This window comes from Gavialis gangeticus, unplaced genomic scaffold (assembly GCF_001723915.1).
Source record: "Gavialis gangeticus isolate Ggan-Ray unplaced genomic scaffold, GavGan_comp1, whole genome shotgun sequence".
Lineage (NCBI taxonomy): Eukaryota > Metazoa > Chordata > Crocodylia > Gavialidae > Gavialis > Gavialis gangeticus.
The window spans coordinates 33,878,236-33,895,494 of NW_017729027.1; the positions used below are offsets into that span (position 1 = coordinate 33,878,236).

The 17,259-nt window shown below is 40.1% G+C and overlaps 1 protein-coding gene across 14 annotated transcripts in view; it reads left to right on the forward strand.

Moving 5' to 3' along the window:
- DST (dystonin) overlaps positions 1-17,259 on the forward strand; it is a 569,390-nt gene that overhangs the window by 317,205 nt on the left and 234,926 nt on the right. For 12 of the 14 annotated variants that reach the window (XM_019520527.1, XM_019520528.1, XM_019520523.1 and 9 more), the window contains 17 exons: positions 1,245-1,357; positions 1,485-1,591; positions 2,320-2,439; positions 4,565-4,660; positions 4,745-4,872; positions 7,962-8,055; positions 8,389-8,543; positions 9,748-10,210; positions 10,317-10,445; positions 10,643-10,720; positions 10,807-10,968; positions 11,065-11,169; positions 12,702-12,797; positions 15,540-15,665; positions 16,055-16,207; positions 16,465-16,619; positions 16,826-16,952. In XM_019520527.1, coding sequence (XP_019376072.1) covers positions 1,245-1,357; positions 1,485-1,591; positions 2,320-2,439; positions 4,565-4,660; positions 4,745-4,872; positions 7,962-8,055; positions 8,389-8,543; positions 9,748-10,210; positions 10,317-10,445; positions 10,643-10,720; positions 10,807-10,968; positions 11,065-11,169; positions 12,702-12,797; positions 15,540-15,665; positions 16,055-16,207; positions 16,465-16,619; positions 16,826-16,952 — 2,407 coding nt within the window. Of the gene's footprint in view, positions 1-1,244; positions 1,358-1,484; positions 1,592-2,319; positions 2,440-4,564; positions 4,661-4,744; positions 4,873-7,559; positions 7,849-7,961; positions 8,056-8,388; positions 8,544-9,747; positions 10,211-10,316; positions 10,446-10,642; positions 10,721-10,806; positions 10,969-11,064; positions 11,170-12,701; positions 12,798-15,539; positions 15,666-16,054; positions 16,208-16,464; positions 16,620-16,825; positions 16,953-17,259 lie in introns of those variants that run through there. The other 2 variants (XM_019520533.1, XM_019520532.1) reach the window with 2 other exon arrangements.

Genomic DNA, 17,259 nt, shown 5'->3' on the forward strand with positions numbered 1-17,259 from the left:
TGAACACCTTCAAGAGCAAATTGGATGCTTATCTTGCTGGGATCCTATGACACCAGCTGACTTCCTGCCCTTTGAGCGGGGGGCTGGACTCGATGATCTTCCGAGGTCCCTTCCAGTCCTAATGTCTATGAAATCTATGAAACACGCAGCCCCTGGGCTCTCGTCTGACTGCTGCTGCTACCATTACTTCAGTTCCTGTGGCAGTGGTGGCCAGAGTCTCTGGGGAAGGACAGCATAGTGGGAGACTGGTACGCTTGCTTCCCATGCAGCAGCACTGGCAGGGAGGTAGTACCGTACCTAGACTCCTGGAGGCTGTGGGTGAACTTTTAGTATCGGGCCCCCCTTTGCCAGAGATAAGGATGATAATAATTGGACAATGGGAAAAAATTACCATTTTTGGGCCCCCTTTCAGTATGGGCTCTTGGCAGCTGCCCAGTTTGCCCATGCTGTGTCTGGCTCTGCAGGGAGGCTCGGTGGGGAGGGGGGAGGCGAATTTCATGTGGCAGCAGTAGGGGGTAAGATAGCATGCTTGATAGCCATCCTGCTCTCATGGCAGCATCAGGAGGACTGATTGCCAGTGCGGTGGTAGCAGAGAGGAGACTTGTGCATCAGAGAGGGAGGGGGACCTGTGCTTCTAGTACAGCACTGGTGGAAGAATTACCCAAGCCATGGTGGTAAAAGGAGGACTTGCATGTTGTTAGTGGTGGAGGGCTTGTGCAGGAGGGCTGCATGCAGCAGGGGTCCCAGGGAGCTCATGTGGTCCCTGTGGTATGCAGCCTGCATAGCGTGCACCCAGGGGCTTGAGACCTGTGCAGTATGCAGCCCCCAGCGGCTCTGAAGTTGGACAGCCTTGACATAGACAGTGAAGCTAAAGTCTTGCCTACATATTGATACTCAGAAAAAGTTAATCCATATTAACTAAGGGGAATTAGCTAAACTGCATGAAGTTTCTTTGTGGACCCATTTGACTCCATATTAAAGTGTCCTTAATATGATTTAGCTTACTCGGAAGTAAGTCTCTTTAATGCTAAACAAACATGGGAGTTTAATGTAGTTTACCTAATTTAAAAGGCGTACTTGAAAAGGCGATTAGAATACCAGACCCTGAAACACATTTTTAAAAAATAATAGTGCATGTTAAATTGCCCTTTTAAAGGATTGCACTGTAGAATAAATATTTTAGCATTTTGAAACAAGTAATTAATGACAGTGAATTGTTATGATTTTTGTTTGTTTTTATATAGGCCGGACCTGATAGACATGAATACTGTTGCTGTTCAAAGCAACCTTGCAAATTTAGAGCACGCTTTTTATGTAGCAGAAAAACTTGGTGTCGCCAGACTTCTGGATCCTGAAGGTAAGCCATTTCTTAGACTTTGTTGCAAGCAAGGTTGCATATAATTTAAAACATCAGAGGACTGTAGAGTTATTTGTGACAATGTGCATGTGTGCATAATAAAAAAATTATACTGTGATGTTCTTAGATGTTGATGTCTCCTCACCTGATGAGAAGTCAGTAATAACTTATGTGTCATCACTTTATGATGCATTTCCCAAAGTACCGGAAGGCGGTGAAGGCATCAGTGCAAATGTAAGTAGGGGAGCAACACCCATGGAGCATGTCAGCTTCCTTGACCTGCCTCTAATTTTCATGGCTCCAACTCAGTAGCATTAGCAAAGTTCTCCATAGATTGCTGTCACACGTGCTACTACCAGTCCCACTACAGCAGTAACACAGGAGAAAGCTTTTTTTGTTGGCAATAACTAGAGATTTAAGGGTATAAGAACATAAGAAATGCCATACTGTGCCATACCACAGGTTCATCTAGCCAAGTATCTTGTCTGTTATGGTTGTAGAGGAAGAAAGAGCATATCCAGGATGATTTATTTGCTTGTCTCCCCTACAGCAGGGGTGCTCAACCTCTTGCCAAATGCCAAAGTCCTGCACTGTTGGTCGCAGCTGGGCCATGCCACCCTCCCTGCCACCATCCATGGGGCTGGCTTGAGGCCAGGCCATGTCCCTTTCCCCATCTCCAGCAGGGCCAGGTTACATCCCTTTTGCCCCTGTGGAGCCAGGCCACGCTCCCTCTGTCTGCAAGGCCAGGTTGGGGCCTGGCCATGACCTCTTCCCCCGCACCTCCCATGCCATGCTCCCTTTCTCCTGTGGGGCCAAGCCACACCCCCTTTCCCTCTGGGGTGGGCTGTTTTGCTAGGAATAGGAATTTATTTTGCATCGCGAGGCTTCAAAATGAATAGCAAAAATTATGAAGCTGTATGTTTATTTTCTTCTCATCTCTTAATTGTGATGTGCTTTGCTAGGATGTTGAAGTTAAGTGGGTTGAATACCAGAATATGGTGAACTACCTCATCCAGTGGATCAGGCACCATGTCACGATAATGTCTGACAGAACTTTTCCAAACAATCCTGTAGAACTGAAGGTGAGGCCTGGCATAATGAACTAAATGTGTTATTCCTGCTTTTTTTGAAAGATAATGAGTCAAGTGAAGAATCAGTGATGATACGCATTTCCATGATTTCTGTTTTTAATTTCAAGGTGAACCTGTAGAGTTACTAGTGCTAAGTTTGGGGTGACATGCTTGGGCTCTGTGAAGATTATTCACAGGTCTTCAAATATTTCTTTAAAAGACGCATTCAACTTTTTTGAGATGTTCCTGGTCATCCTGTGGTTCCCTTATGCACTGGGGTCACTGATACTAAGGTGTGATGAGATCTGATCCACAATCTCAACAGCTGCACCTCCTGCCAGGCAGGGTGCATGGTAGTCCAGTTGTGCCTTACTTGGAAGACCAGGTGGAGTCCGGGCTTGTGATCCTAGGCTCCCACTGTATTAGCAACTTGAAAGCTAGGTGTCCACAATCAACTGATTGTCAGCTGGGGACTGGGCCTGAATTAGGATCTAGAACTGGCCCCAGCCCAGTCCCCAGCCCCAGCCAACAATCAGTTGATTGTCAAAACCCCAGCCAGGTGGCATGTGCTGTTTTATAGGTCTCAGAGCATGGGGCCCCAGGGTTGGGCTGCCACAGCTACATAACACACGATTATATCAGTCCCAGTACACAGGCACCCTGGGATGAGTACAACATGTATGTGCTGCTCAGCTGAGTGGCAAATGTGTTTTTAGTGGTTCTGGTGCATCAGACTGGGCTTCCACTGGTCCCCAAGCACTGGGATGGGGAGAAAACCAGGTGTGCTGCCTACCTGGGAGGCACAAGTGGCTTTACTGGTCCTGGTGTATAGGGACTGGATCAGGCTGCTGCCACCCGATCCCCAGGCTTCTGTATGCTGGGATGAATACAGACTGCATGTGCTGTCCAGCCAGGCAGCACACATGGTTTTACTGGTCCTCGTGCACTGGGATAAGTAAAGTGTTTTGCCAAGCTGGGTGGCACCTGTGGTTTTTACCAGTCCAACAACATGGGGATCCTGGGACTTGGCTGCCACAGCCGAATCCTGAAGTCCCCATGAGCCTGGATGAGTGAAGTGTGGTCTTCACTGGTCCTGGCGCATGGGGATCCTGGGAGTAAGGAGGTTCTCTCTGATCTTGGGGTTCCATTTCTTGGGACTTTAAAGAACTGCATGTGCAGCTGGGCTGCATGCATGGTTTTCTGACATCCCTAGTACATGGAGACCTCAGGATCAGGAAGATGTTCCCTTATCCCTGAGTTTGTGGGCACCAGGAATGTCAGAATACCATGTGCACAGCCCAGCTGCATACAGGGTTTTTAAAGGTTTGTGGTCCAGTGAGCCTGATGTTGGTGAGATGTTCCCTGATGTCAGGCTTACTGTGTCACACATCTGCCTCTGAGGGTTGGGCAGGGGTCCAGGATCTAGGGACTCTCTCTGCACCCATATGAATTGGGTAGGGGACAGTGGTGTCCCAGATCTTGGGGTTGCTCCATGCTAGATCCTGACACTCAGCTGAGTGTCGGGATCTGGCATAGACCAGCCCCAACTGGTCATACATTCAATTTAAGGCATAATATAAATTAGCCATGAAGTTGTCACACCTTGTTTGTGAAATAGCTTTGGCTTGCTTATTGTATTATCACACCTTAAACTGACTTGAGTGTGTGGCTGAACCTATTAATTGGATTTTAAAAATAGCATGTGTCAGGAGCCTGGAATAAATAAGGTATTAAAATGTTCTAGCTTCTATATAGAGACCTGAAGAAGAATGTCTTGCATTCAAAAGCTTGTCTAATTCTCCCATCTATGAAGTTGGTCCAATAAAGGATATTACTCTAAGAAATTCTTGCCTGGGTAAATATCATCCTTTTGCTCAAAAACATCAGTACAGGGGGAGTCACTTGCAGGCAGATAGTAGCCAGGTTGAAGACCATTTGAAAATACTGTCCTTATTCTGCTCAAAATTCTAGAAATACTTTGCTAGCATATACCAAGGACAAGCATATTGTGTAAAGGTAGTCTTCAAAATAACAGTATAAGAACTGAAATCTATTATGCATAGTAGAGTGTGGTCTGATAGTAGTAAAAGGTGCTGTTTCAGGAAGTAGATAGTAATCCTTACTTATTTTTCCCTAGGCACTTTATAATCAATACTTACAGTTTAAAGAAACAGAAATTCCACCAAAGGAGATAGATAAATCCAAAATTAAACGTCTGTATAAACTGCTGGAGGTAAGCTGTGCTTCTTGTACATTAACATATTGAAATTTTCTAGTCTATGGTTCATGTTAAGCAGAGATTATATGTTTTTTAAAGGTCTGGATAGAATTTGGACGCATCAAACTCCCTCAAGGCTACCATCCAAATGACATAGAAAAAGAATGGGGAAAACTAATTATTGGTATGCTGGAAAGAGAGAAGACCCTTCGACCTGAAGTAGAGAGGTATGCTAGTGAATGCTTGATTGGAGTGAGCTGTTTTCCCTGATGCTTTGCTTTCTGTTGTTACTTGCTGATGTCTTTTCCATGGTAAAATTCACATCATTGTTTTAGATTGAAGATTTCTCACCGTTTTGTTTTTTCCCTGTTTTGGGCTTGTAGGTCTTTAATTGACTTATTATTTTAGGTTCCCATGAAATGGTAGGAGTGGTGTCAACAATCTGTAATGGATAAGTGTGCAAACCTCAAATCAGCAAAACACCTAACCACATATATAGCATTAATTATGTCCTTTCCTTTCCCCTGCAGAGGGCCAGGATAGGGCATATGCACCACTTGATTTGAGTTAAGCCATATTCTGCATAGACTATATATTTCCAGCCTACAAGCTGGGGTAATTTCACCCTATGCATGAGATGGTCTGAGATCTCATTTTTGTGCTATTAAAACTATAATGTTCTCAGGAATGTAAAGCATTTAAACGTGCAAAGCACATGAAGGCAATCCATCATGGGTCACCGTATTTGACACAATGTTTTTTTCCAACATGATTGTTCGATTCTCTTTACACTGGACCTTGTCTCGGGACAGTTCTGTTTTGTATGTACAATTTTGGTACAAACAAAAGCCATTACAGAAAAAAGTGTTATCTGACCACTTGCCTGACCATTTATTTGATCTAGAACCTGTTAAGATTTTGAGCTAAAAGTATTGAAGTGTTTGCATAGTCATCCACACTGACTCGTCTGCAAGAGGTAGGTTCTAGTGGCAAAAGAAGACCTGAAGGCTGCTGTTATTAATGGAAGGAGGTATCACGGGGGCAGCCAAGCGAGCAAGGATAAGGTGCCTGAGACTGCTTATTCAGAGTATCCTTGCTGTAGTCTTTGCTGGAGGGGTTTCTATAGAGTTGAATGTCTGCACTGAATAAGTAGAGAAGCAAGTAGGAAGGCAGTGGTGGAAACACAACAGGCAAGGTCTTGCATGTTAGGACAGATTCACCATCAAGGGGCAAAGCTAGCACCCCCATTTGGAAGGTATGAAATTGGGCCTTAATTATAGCTACAGAATGCTGGACTGTATTTGTTGCATATAAGTGTATGTGTCATTATGTAATTATTTTATTATGTTTTTAATTTTTTTATCCATATAAGCATAAACATCCATTCACCTATGGTTCTCCACATATATTTACATTTACCTGATAAACATAAAACAGTTGAGTTGCTAGATAGTCACTGCATGATGAAGAGGAAAATGAATAAATCTGAGCAACATTGGAAATCAATCAAATAAAATTAATGGTAGATGTGAAATCAGTAGTTTATTCCATCTTAAACTGATAACTAGTGCACTGGTGCATGTTGCTGTTGCTGCACTGGTACAGAGGTAGATTGCTTCAGCCTGAGCCTTCAAAATGGAATTTGACTGTGACAAAAATGAGATGGCAGGCTGATACATGGAGATAAAAAAATGTTAAAACTCTGCCTCTTAGCCTGGTAAATCCCAAGAAGACATCAGTACAGATGGTAACTAGTGGTCAGAGACTGAGATCCAAATTAATATTAGGTGGGTAAGGAAAGGACTACCTTGGTGTTCCTGCTTGCCTGGCTTATAGGAGCTGAAACTGTCAGAATGAGTTCACTGAACCTCTTCAGAGGCAGCCTGGGCTCTTTACATCCTTAAAGAAACAGTCCTGAAACATGGATGCAGTTCTGTAGTGTGCTGTAAGTGGACTGAAAGGCCAGAAAAATGTAGTTAGAAATGAGAAGCAAAATTAAAAATCAAATTATGTAGAAAACTGAAAAAAAAGGTTGATTTTTGCTGTATTTGTTCTGGTTTCAAAAGAGAATAATCAGCGGTTCTTAACTTTTTGAAACTCAAGGCAGCCCCTTGGAAAATGCCAGCTCTTAGTTTTCACTTTTTTTTGACTACACACACGCAAAAAATTGTTCTGTTGCAAAGAACTTAGAAGGAGCACAACAGCTCAGGATTTTTTTTAAAACCATGGATTTTTATTTGAAATCACTGGGTTTATCTTATGAATCATGTTTTCATACCTAATACATTTTTTGGCACTTTGCAACACCTGTAAAAGGATCTCAAGGCACCCAGTACAGAATTACTGCAGTACAGAGCTGTCAGCTCTGAAAACTGGAGAAATCAAAGTGTCGTTTCCAGAATTACAGGCTGTTATGATTAAAATAAACATGCCTACCTGGATTTAAGATGCAGTGGATGTATGATAGTGGAGTTGTAAAATATACATGAGTCCTGCTTTAACTAGCTAAAAACTTGACTGACTACTGTGTTACTCCAGTTTTATGTTGGCACAGCTTTATTTGAAATTAGGAAAGGCATCTTACTTGAATCTGAAGTAACTCAGTGGGGAGCAGAGTCTCTCCCTTTGTTTCTTTTAGTATATCTTTTCAATGAAAGGGCCATAGTGCACTATGGAAAGTTTAATTTCCCCTTTAGTTTGTTGAAATTGAGTGATACTTAAATCAAATATTTGGTGTGTCTGCTTCCAAGTGCTGCCCTTGTCTTAGTCTGTACTTGTAGAGCTTTAATGTAAGGCAGGAAAGCCAAACCCAAAAAAGCATACATAGCTCTAGGCAAAATCCTTTGAAGACATATTGGAATATTAATTGCAGGGTGTTGAATATGCATGTTGGAGCCTATTTAGACAAGGAATGTTGGGTGTTTCAAAAGACAGTAGGGAGATTTCATTACTGGAAGCTGTACATTTTTGCAGTTTTACCTTTTTAATTTTTTTAGTAAACATAAATGGGTAAAGAGACAGTTCTTTTAGTTAAAAATGAATAGCAGTACTTACGGCTACCATAGCAGTGATTCCTTGTTTAGCAACAGTACTAGTGCTAGAACCAGCATTGACTCCAATGAGAATTTTCTTTCTGTTAATTGTGGTCCAACACTGATTAATTCTTGTATAAGCTTTAGCAATGGCACCTTAGAAGGATCTAGGTAAGCTGGCATAATATTGGTGTTTTTATGCAAGAACTTTTTGCCCTTTGTTATTCCACATGTATAGCAGGTACCATTGATATTCTTTTTCAAAAGGCTCTTGTGTATTTTAGATTGGAAATGCTGCAGCAAATTGCAAACAGAATTCAACGGGACAGCCTGGGCTGTGAAGACAAACTGATACTTGCTCGGAACGCTCTGCAGTCTGTAAGTCAGTCATTGATTCTGTTCTGGGTATGGCTGTGAGCTTTTCTTTTTGCACTGAAATCTTTACAGTTTTTAAAACTTTAATTTCATAGTATTTAATTTGACTCTGTCATTACTGACTTTTTCCATATTATTTTCTTTTGTTTAACATTTCTGTAAAAGAATGTGATATGTTGAATAGAAATATTTCTTCCAGGTTACCGTCAAGTACTTGTTTTAAACTTATTTAAGAGTAAAAAAAAACTGTAGAGGAAAAGTCAGATTTCTTACAGAGTGTTTCTCCTCTGTTTGGATGCAGAATTTAATTGCCATTTTTATCCTTCAAATACATAGGATACCAAGCGTTTAGAATCAGGGCTACAGTTCCAAAATGAAGCAGAGATAGCTGGGTACCTACTTGAATGTGAGAATCTTTTGCGCCAACAAGTGATTGATGCTCAAATTCTTATTGATGGAAGATATTATCAGGCAGATCAGCTTGTTCAGAGGTAAGTTTTACATTTGAAATACATGCAGTTATCTACATAGTAGGGCCAGAGTGTTACTGTATCTATGATTATCCAGGAAATATATGAAAGGCAAGGATTTTTTGTGGTGTCTTTTATTGGACCAACAGTATAGTTAGTGAATCTTGTTAGACGAGCTTCTGGGTACAAAGTGCCACTTTGTGCCCAAAGGATTGTCCAGTATCTCTCCCAACTATACAGTTGGTCCAGTAAAAGACATCACCACAAAACAAAACAAAGCAAAAACAAACAAACAAACAAACAACAAAACAACAAAAAAACCCCCAAGAAGATGTTTTCAAAGTGGGCCTAGTGTTAAGCAACTAATTGGGTACCTAAATGAAAGTCACTAGATTTTCAGACATTTGAGTATCCACTGATTTTGTTATAATCAGTGAAAATGAGGTCACTGATCTAAGTCCATTTCAGCATTTCACTTTATTACACATCCAGTTTTGAAAACTACAGGGTTATTTTATTGATCTTAAACTTGTCACCTTTTCAAACTTGCCAATTTTGGTCTGTGTCAGTAGAGATAAGATTTATGGCAATAGCTGAGGTATCTCTTTAGAAGCAGAAGATCAGGTGAAGTAGCAGTTATCACAAACACACATCATAGCTGTACAGTGTTATTCTATGGGAAAAAATAGGACAGGACCCCAGAGTCTGTCGTGTGTAATTCTGAATCTGAGGAGGGGAGGGTCAAGCATGTGATAACTGCTTTGGTACTGAGCTGTAAACAGCTCTCTACAACCAGTTAATCCACCCTAACATGTAGTATCCTGTATTGCAAGATTTATGTTTGTCTAATTGAGCTTGGTTGTGTATCTGATACATGCCACTGCCTGTATCATGTTGGCTTTCTGAGGTATTGCCAAGAATGTGTCCATACCAACTATGCACATTAACCATACATGTATGTATATGGTAACATGTTACATGCAAACTTATTATTAGAGATCTTTACCAGATAAAATCAATGTGCTAATATAAATCTTATGTAGAAACTGTTGTAATAGTGAGTGTAAAACTGAAGAACAAATAGGGTAAATTTTTGTTCAACTAGAATGCCTTATAGGTACAAGATAAATTATAATTCTGTAGATCAGTTCAGCATAAAATGCTTTCACAAACCTTCAGTGTTATTATTTTGTTTTTTTATGAAGTAAATGTAATTTCTTTTTAGGGTTGCAAAACTTCGTGATGATCTTATGGCTTTAAGGACGGAATGTTCTTCAATATACAGCAAGGGCCGTATGCTGACAACAGAACAGACAAAGCTGATGATATCTGGAATAACACAAAGCTTAAACTCAGGATTTGCACCAAACTTAACCCCTGATTTGAACTCTGGAATAACCCAGAGTTTAACACCTACTTTGACTTCTTCAAGTCTGACATCAGGCCTCTCCTCAGGTCTTACTTCAAGATTGACTCCAGCAATAACTCCAGCTTACACGCCAGGCATTCCACCAAGGTTAATTCAAAGTTATGCTCCGGGAGTAGACACGGGTACCTTGCAAACACTCAAACTGATGCAGATCCGAAAGCCTCTCATGAAATCAGCTTTTGTTGGTCAAAATTTAACAGAAGAAGAAATCAACATGAAATTTGTCCAGGACCTCTTGAACTGGGTAGATGAAATGCAGGTAAAAGACCTTCTGCAAAAGCTCTCAGTTCAACTCTAGCAATTTTGTCTACTTACTGACGGTGTAAGATTATCTTTTCTATTCTATTAATTCTTCTCTTTATAAGGTGCAACTCGATCGGGCAGAATGGGGTTCAGATTTGCCAAGCGTTGAAAGTCATTTAGAAAATCACAAAAATGTTCATAGAGCTATTGAAGAATTTGAATCTAGCCTTAAAGAAGCTAAAATCAGTGAGGTACAGTACTGTATCTTTTATTTCCTAAGGCTACTTTTTTATTGCATTACTCACAAGGCAATAATGGGTTATATATCTTGGAGTTCAAAAACTTTCTTTAGTGAAAAACAGAAGCTTTGTATTCTTTGTATTTAAGAATAATTTCTTAATGTAACTCATTTTTGTTATTGTCTTTTGACCTCATGTACCCTACACAGATCCAAATGACTGCACCTCTTAAACTGAGTTATGCTGAAAAATTGCACAAACTGGAGAGCCAGTATGCAAAACTCCTGGTAAGATTTTTATGCCTCTTTCATGTGCAACTGCTAATTGTGTCATTCTGATAATCAGAACAATTTATTTATTTATTTATTTTAAGAACACATCAAGAAATCAGGAAAGGCATCTTGATACTCTTCACAATTTTGTGTCCCGTGCCACTAGAGAGCTTATATGGCTGAATGAAAAGGAGGAGGAAGAGGTTGCTTATGACTGGAGCGATAGAAACTCCAACATATCACGAAAAAAGGAGTACCATGCAGTAAGCATTACAAATATAATCCAAAAGGAAATAACTGAGATACCTTAAGTGATTCAACACATTTCTAAAATATTTATTTCTTTTGATTTGAAAAAGGAGTTAATGAGAGAACTTGATGAAAAAGAAGAAGTTATTAAATCTGTTCAGGAAATAGCAGAGCAGCTTCTCTTGGAAAATCATCCTGCAAGGCTAACTATTGAGGTACGTCAGTACATACAGCACACAAACCAGAACACCATAGCCTAATTTAACAATAGTTCTTGAGATTTTCGTTCTTTTAAAATCAAAATGATTTTCTGTGCCTGTGGTTTAACTCTGCTTCACTTTATGTATGCTGATATTATTTATATATAGCTGTGAACAATTTCTGGAGTATTATGGAAGTTTTACTTAAGCAAAACTCTCATTGAAGCTAAGATTTACCAAATTGGTCTATTCAGCTGTACCTTGCAACTTCCATTGATGTTAATATTAGTACAAACTGAAGGAATAAAATGGCTTTTTCTATTTTTCCTTTCCCTTTATATTGGAAAAGGCCTCCTGAGAGCAATTCCAATCACAAATATTTTATTCTATTGCTTCCTATTAAGGTTCAAGTTTTAGTTTTGTGACATTATTGTCAGTAAATTAAAGGATGTGTTTGGACATTGGCCTGTAATAAAGTAGTTTGATTTATTTTGACTTGAAACTGTGTAGTAGGTAATCTGTTTACATGAAAAAATATTGTAGCTACCATAGAAGCTTTACAAGTTTCCAACAGAGAGTGTCAGATCATTTTCACTGCAGATATTCAAGTCAAGAATAAAGAGTCAGGTAGTAATACAGGAGAAACAATAAAAACTGTTATAATATTGTAGAATGAACTTAAGTAGTCAAGAAAATTACCAACATTCTGGGAAATTACCTGAATACCTGGATTTGATGATTCTTTAGTTTTATTCTCTTATAAATTGGAGATAAATGAAGAGATGTACTTCCTGCCTTCCTTTGAACAGGCCATGGATGGATTTGTATGTAGTGTAAATTTACATGCTTTACTAGCATATGTATTACTCCATATCAGAGTAATAAACAGTTATAGTACTAAAACGAACCCTGAAGTGAAAGGTTCATGTGTGAAAGCTGTAGTTCTTAGGATACATACTACAGTTGCGTGTTTTAAATTGTTTTACATTCCTGCCTTCTGTGCAGGAAATAGGATTTCATAATATTTGTTTTCATATTACTTTGGAAAAACTATAGTGTATGGCTGCGCATTAATGGATTGAGCCAGTGTTTACTCAAGCAGTGGAAAGATTCCATTGACTTCAGTGGGGGTGAGGGATTTGCATGAGATTTTTGATTCATTTTGATACTCTTCACAATGTTTAGAGCACCCTCTGCTGGCAAATGTTTGGGTAATGCAGCAGAATTTTCTATTTGCATAAGCTTTAGTATAAACATTGTATAAGAAACATCGTTCTAGAATGGCTAAATGTATTTAAAATATTATGCAAAAATATATGCATGTACATATTAGAGATTTGGGTATGTTTACTGTCCATTTTATGTGTCCATTTAGGGTCACATTTTATGTTTGATTGTAGAATTCTGGCTATTTTGAATTCAACATTTTTTTTTTCTTGGGCAACGATGGCAGGAAACTATGCTTATATTTATAATGTTATTTTTTCTCTGTGCGCGTATTTAATTTCTGCTTTTTCTCCTAAAATACCTCCTTTTTCTACTTAAAGGCTTATAGAGCTGCAATGCAGACACAGTGGAGCTGGATTTTACAGCTCTGCCACTGTGTTGAACAACATTTGAGAGAAAATGCTGCATATTTTGAGGTAAGTAAGTAAACCAGAAAAAATGGTAATACCTTAAAGCATGATTATATTTGGGGAAAAATGAATTGGGACTATTAATTACCATGTTTTCTGTCTTATATGATGCACTTTCCCCACAAAAGGAGGTCTGTAATTAAGCTATAATGCAGCAAAATTTTCTGTTGGTATAAGATTTAGTACAAACATTGTTTGTATAAGAGACATCATTCTATAATGGCTAAAATTGTTTAAAATATTATGGAGGAATATATGCACATAAATGTTAGAGATATAAATTCATAGTTTCATAGTTTTTAGGGTTGGAAGGACCTGAACAGTAAATTCATAGTTTCATAGTTTTTAGGGTTGGAAGGGACCTGAACAGATCATCAAATCCAACCCCCTGCCCTGGGCAGGAACGAGTGCTGGGATCATAATACCCAAGCCAGATATCTATCTAACCTCCTCTTGAAGACCCCCAAGATAGGAGAGAGCACCACCTGTCTTGGGAGCCCATTCCGGAGCCTGGTAGCATTAACATTAAAGTAATGCCTCCTGATATCAAGCCTGAACCTGCTCTCAATCAATTTGTGGCCATTATTCCTTGTTATCCCAGGTGTTGCCTGGGGGAACAGAGCCTCACCTATTTTCCGCTGGTCCCCCCTGGTGAGTTTATAGATGGCCACCAGATCCCCTCTCAGTCTTCTCTTGTGGAGGCTGAATAGATTCAGGCCCTTTAGTCTATCTTTAGTTTGTCTTTGTAGGGCCTGGCCTGCTGCCCCCTGACCATGTGAGTGGCCCTCCTCTGGACCCTCTCAAGGTGCCAGTTCTGGGCACCAACTCTTGAAGTGTGGTGCCCAGAACTGGACACAGTACTCCAACAGCGGCCTGACCAGAGCCATATAGAGGGGGAACATCACCTCCCTGAACCTGCTTGTGATGCATCTGTAGATGCACAACAAGGTGCAGTTAGCCTTACTGACGGTTTCCTTGCACTGGTGGCTAATGTCCATCCTGGAGTCAGCAGTGACTCCAAGATCCCTTTCAGCCACTGTGCTGTTGAGAAGGTATGTTCCCCAGCCTATAGGTATGTTGCAGGTTCTTTCTCCCTAGATGCAGTTCCTTGAACTTGTCTGCATTGAATTCCATTCTATTCTCATCTGCTCACCTCTGTAACCTGTCTAGATCTAGTTCGATTCTGTCCCTCCCCACCAGTGTGCCCACTTCTCCCCACATCTTTGTGTCATTAGCAAATTTGGACAGTGTGCTTTCCACACCCACCTCCAAGTCACTGATAAAGATGTTGAATAGCACAGGCCCGAAGACCAAGCCCTGGGAAACCCCACTGCCTACATCCCTCCGGGTCAAAAATGACTCGTCCACCACCACTCTCTGGGTGCGACCATCAGGCCAATTTACCACCCATTTGACTGTGTAGGTATCAATGGTGCAGTTGCCTAGTTTTTCTTATGAGAATGGGGTGAGAAACAGTGTCAAAGGCCTTCTTGAAATCCAGGTAAATGACATCCACCTCAACGCCCGCATCCAAAGACTTTGTGACCTGGTCATAAAGGGAAACAAGGTGAGTTAGGCAGGATCTGCCCGCAGTGAACCTGTGGTGGTTGCCCCTGAGCATTACCTCCCATGCTGGGCCCCCGCAGATGTGTTCCTTGATAATTTTCTCAAAGGTCTTCCCAAGGACCGAGGTGAGACTAACTGGCCTATAGTTACCTGGGTCCTCCTTTCTCCCCTTCTTGTAAATGGGGACCACATTGGCCCTTTTCCAGTCCTCTCTCCACTGCCATTTTCTTAGCTATTCTACAAGCTAGTATCGAATCTAGCTTGTGTGCCAGGGATACACAAACTGGAGCAGAATACTGAGGGGGAAAATCTACATCTAAGGAAGAGTATACGATTTTTTTTACAAAGTCACTTACAAAAGCAGTAAATGAGAATTTCATCATTAATGTATGTTGCAATTGGACTGCTTTGTTTGAGTTAACTGCAATTTGTTCTTCCTTTATGTTTAAAGTATATAGAGTGTTCTGTGTTTTGGGAAGTCTATTATCTAGTACAGAGTAAGAATAATGTCAGTGTAAATTGCCTTCAAAGCCACATCTGATCTGTACCCATTTAAATGACTAAAGGAGAAGCAGGTAGGGTTCTTTGGTTAGATGTGATATCTTTTATTAGACCAACTGAGTAGTTAGAAAACAGTTCTTAGCAAGCTTTCAGTCGCAGTCACCCTTCTTCAGGCATAGGGAGTCTCTGCTGTTCTGAGACTCCAAGAAATGAGAGAAGCTAAAAGTGTGGCAGGATAAAAAATGACTACAGGAGAAGCAGATTTTCTCTAATCTAGACTTTGTTCACACCAGCATGCAAGCCACTTTATGCAGCTTTAATGTTTGTCTTATTACATTTCAAAAGCAAGTTATAGTTGTGAATTTCAGGAGTAGCAAGAATCACTATTCAAAAACCTTTGTTTCACATGAACAGTAAATAACTGAAGTCCAGATTTTGGGATCCTGATCTGTTTTTTGGTAGAATGTGAAGTAGTCTGTGATGTCGTAATTTGTATCTGCCTCTGAGATCAAGGGCAGGCATTTTAAACTGCAGGAACAAATTACTTTTAACCCCAATCATTTTAATCTACTGTAAAATTAGCTTAAGCACTATTTACTGCTTTTTTAATAAATATTTTCAGTAGCACTTTCAAAATCATATAGTCTTGTTTTAGTTTAACCAATATATATCTCATCTTAGTTTTTCAATGATGCAAAAGAGGCTATGGATTACTTAAAGAATTTAAAAGATGCCATACACCGAAAGTACAGTTGTGATCGGTCCAGTAGTCTGCACAGACTGGAAGATCTTGTTCAGGAGTCCATGGTAAGAATTCAAGAATCTTGTCAACCTAAGTTACAGTTAAACAAGATTTATGTAAAGCATATCTTAATGTAAAAACAAAATTATATATAAACTTGTCCAACAAAAGGAATGTCATGTGGCAATAACATTTATTTCTACCTTGTCTAATTAAACAAGTTTATTCATTTGCTCTAGTTTACAGAATACTTTTCATAACTTCTAAATACAGGCTTATTTATTTATTTACTTATTTTTCCATACTAGATAAGAAAGGAACTGATGACTTCATGAAGTCATTTCTGTTTGTGCGAACTGGTTTCTTTAAAAGACATGATAAAAAAAGAAAAGTGTGAAGGAAGAGCAGAGTTCTCCCTACTTCTGGTTTTGTTCTTTTCTTAATTGGTATTTAGGAAGAAAAAGAACAACTCTTGCAGTACAAGAGCACAGTAGCAAGCCTTGTGGGGAAAGCAAAGGCAATCATTCAACTGAAGCCAAGGAATCCTGACTGTACACTCAAAACTTCCATCCCAATTAAAGCCATCTGTGACTACAGACAAATTGAGGTCAGAACCTTGAATTTCCTAAAATCAATTACAGCCGTGAGAAGACAGCTAAAGTTTCATTTACTTACATTTTCCTGGAAAACACAAGACCGTAAATATCTTCCAGCCTAGTAAACAGAACAAATGCCTGTGTTCTGTGTTGCAGTTCTTTTTTCTGTTGTGTGACTTGCTTTGTGACACCACTTACAAAGGTCCTTTGTAAGAGTAGTTTATAATGCTTTACATGTTACACAGTTCTGCTTTTCTGTTAAAACTAGATAACCATTTACAAAGATGATGAATGCATATTAGCAAGCAACTCCCATCGTGCTAAATGGAAAGTCATTAGTCCAAGTGGTAATGAGGCCATGGTTCCATCTGTGTGCTTTACAGTTCCTCCGCCCAACAAAGAAGCAATAGATACTGCAAACAGGTAAGGTGAAAACAGCTAAATGTGTACAGCTGTAAATATGTTTTAAAATAATGTTGTGTTTAGAGGAGGAGCATTTTCTTGAGTTCAGAGTAGAAGTGATGTTTCCTTTATTTGTGTTGAAACAATTTATAGTTTTGCTATTGGCTCCCTTTGCTACGTTAGCTTTTCTAACCTAATGTTAATCTTGTGTTTTTTGTTTGTTTCAGAATTGAACAACAGTTCCAGAATGTACTGACCCTTTGGCATGAATCGCATATAAATATGAAGAGTGTGGTTTCCTGGCACTACTTGACAAATGAAATTGAAACTATTCGAGCTGGCAATGTTGCCTCGGTAGGTATTACAGTAAGCCAGGGGTAGGCAACGTTTTTTGGCCGGAGTGCCGAAAAAACCACAATGTCTACCTCGGAAGGCGCCGGAGTGCCAGCATGCCAGAAAAACAAAATTGGGGGGGCATCAGCTCCATACTGGTGGGTGTACACACACCTCGGAGCGGACAGTGGGGATAGGGCCTGAGGCAGCACAGCCCTCTCGTTGTCTGCTCTGAGGTACACATGCAGTTGCTGCCAGGATGGACTGATACTGGGGCTTTGGAACCTGGTGCAGCTGTTTGCAGCCTACCCGCTGCTTGCTGCAGCTG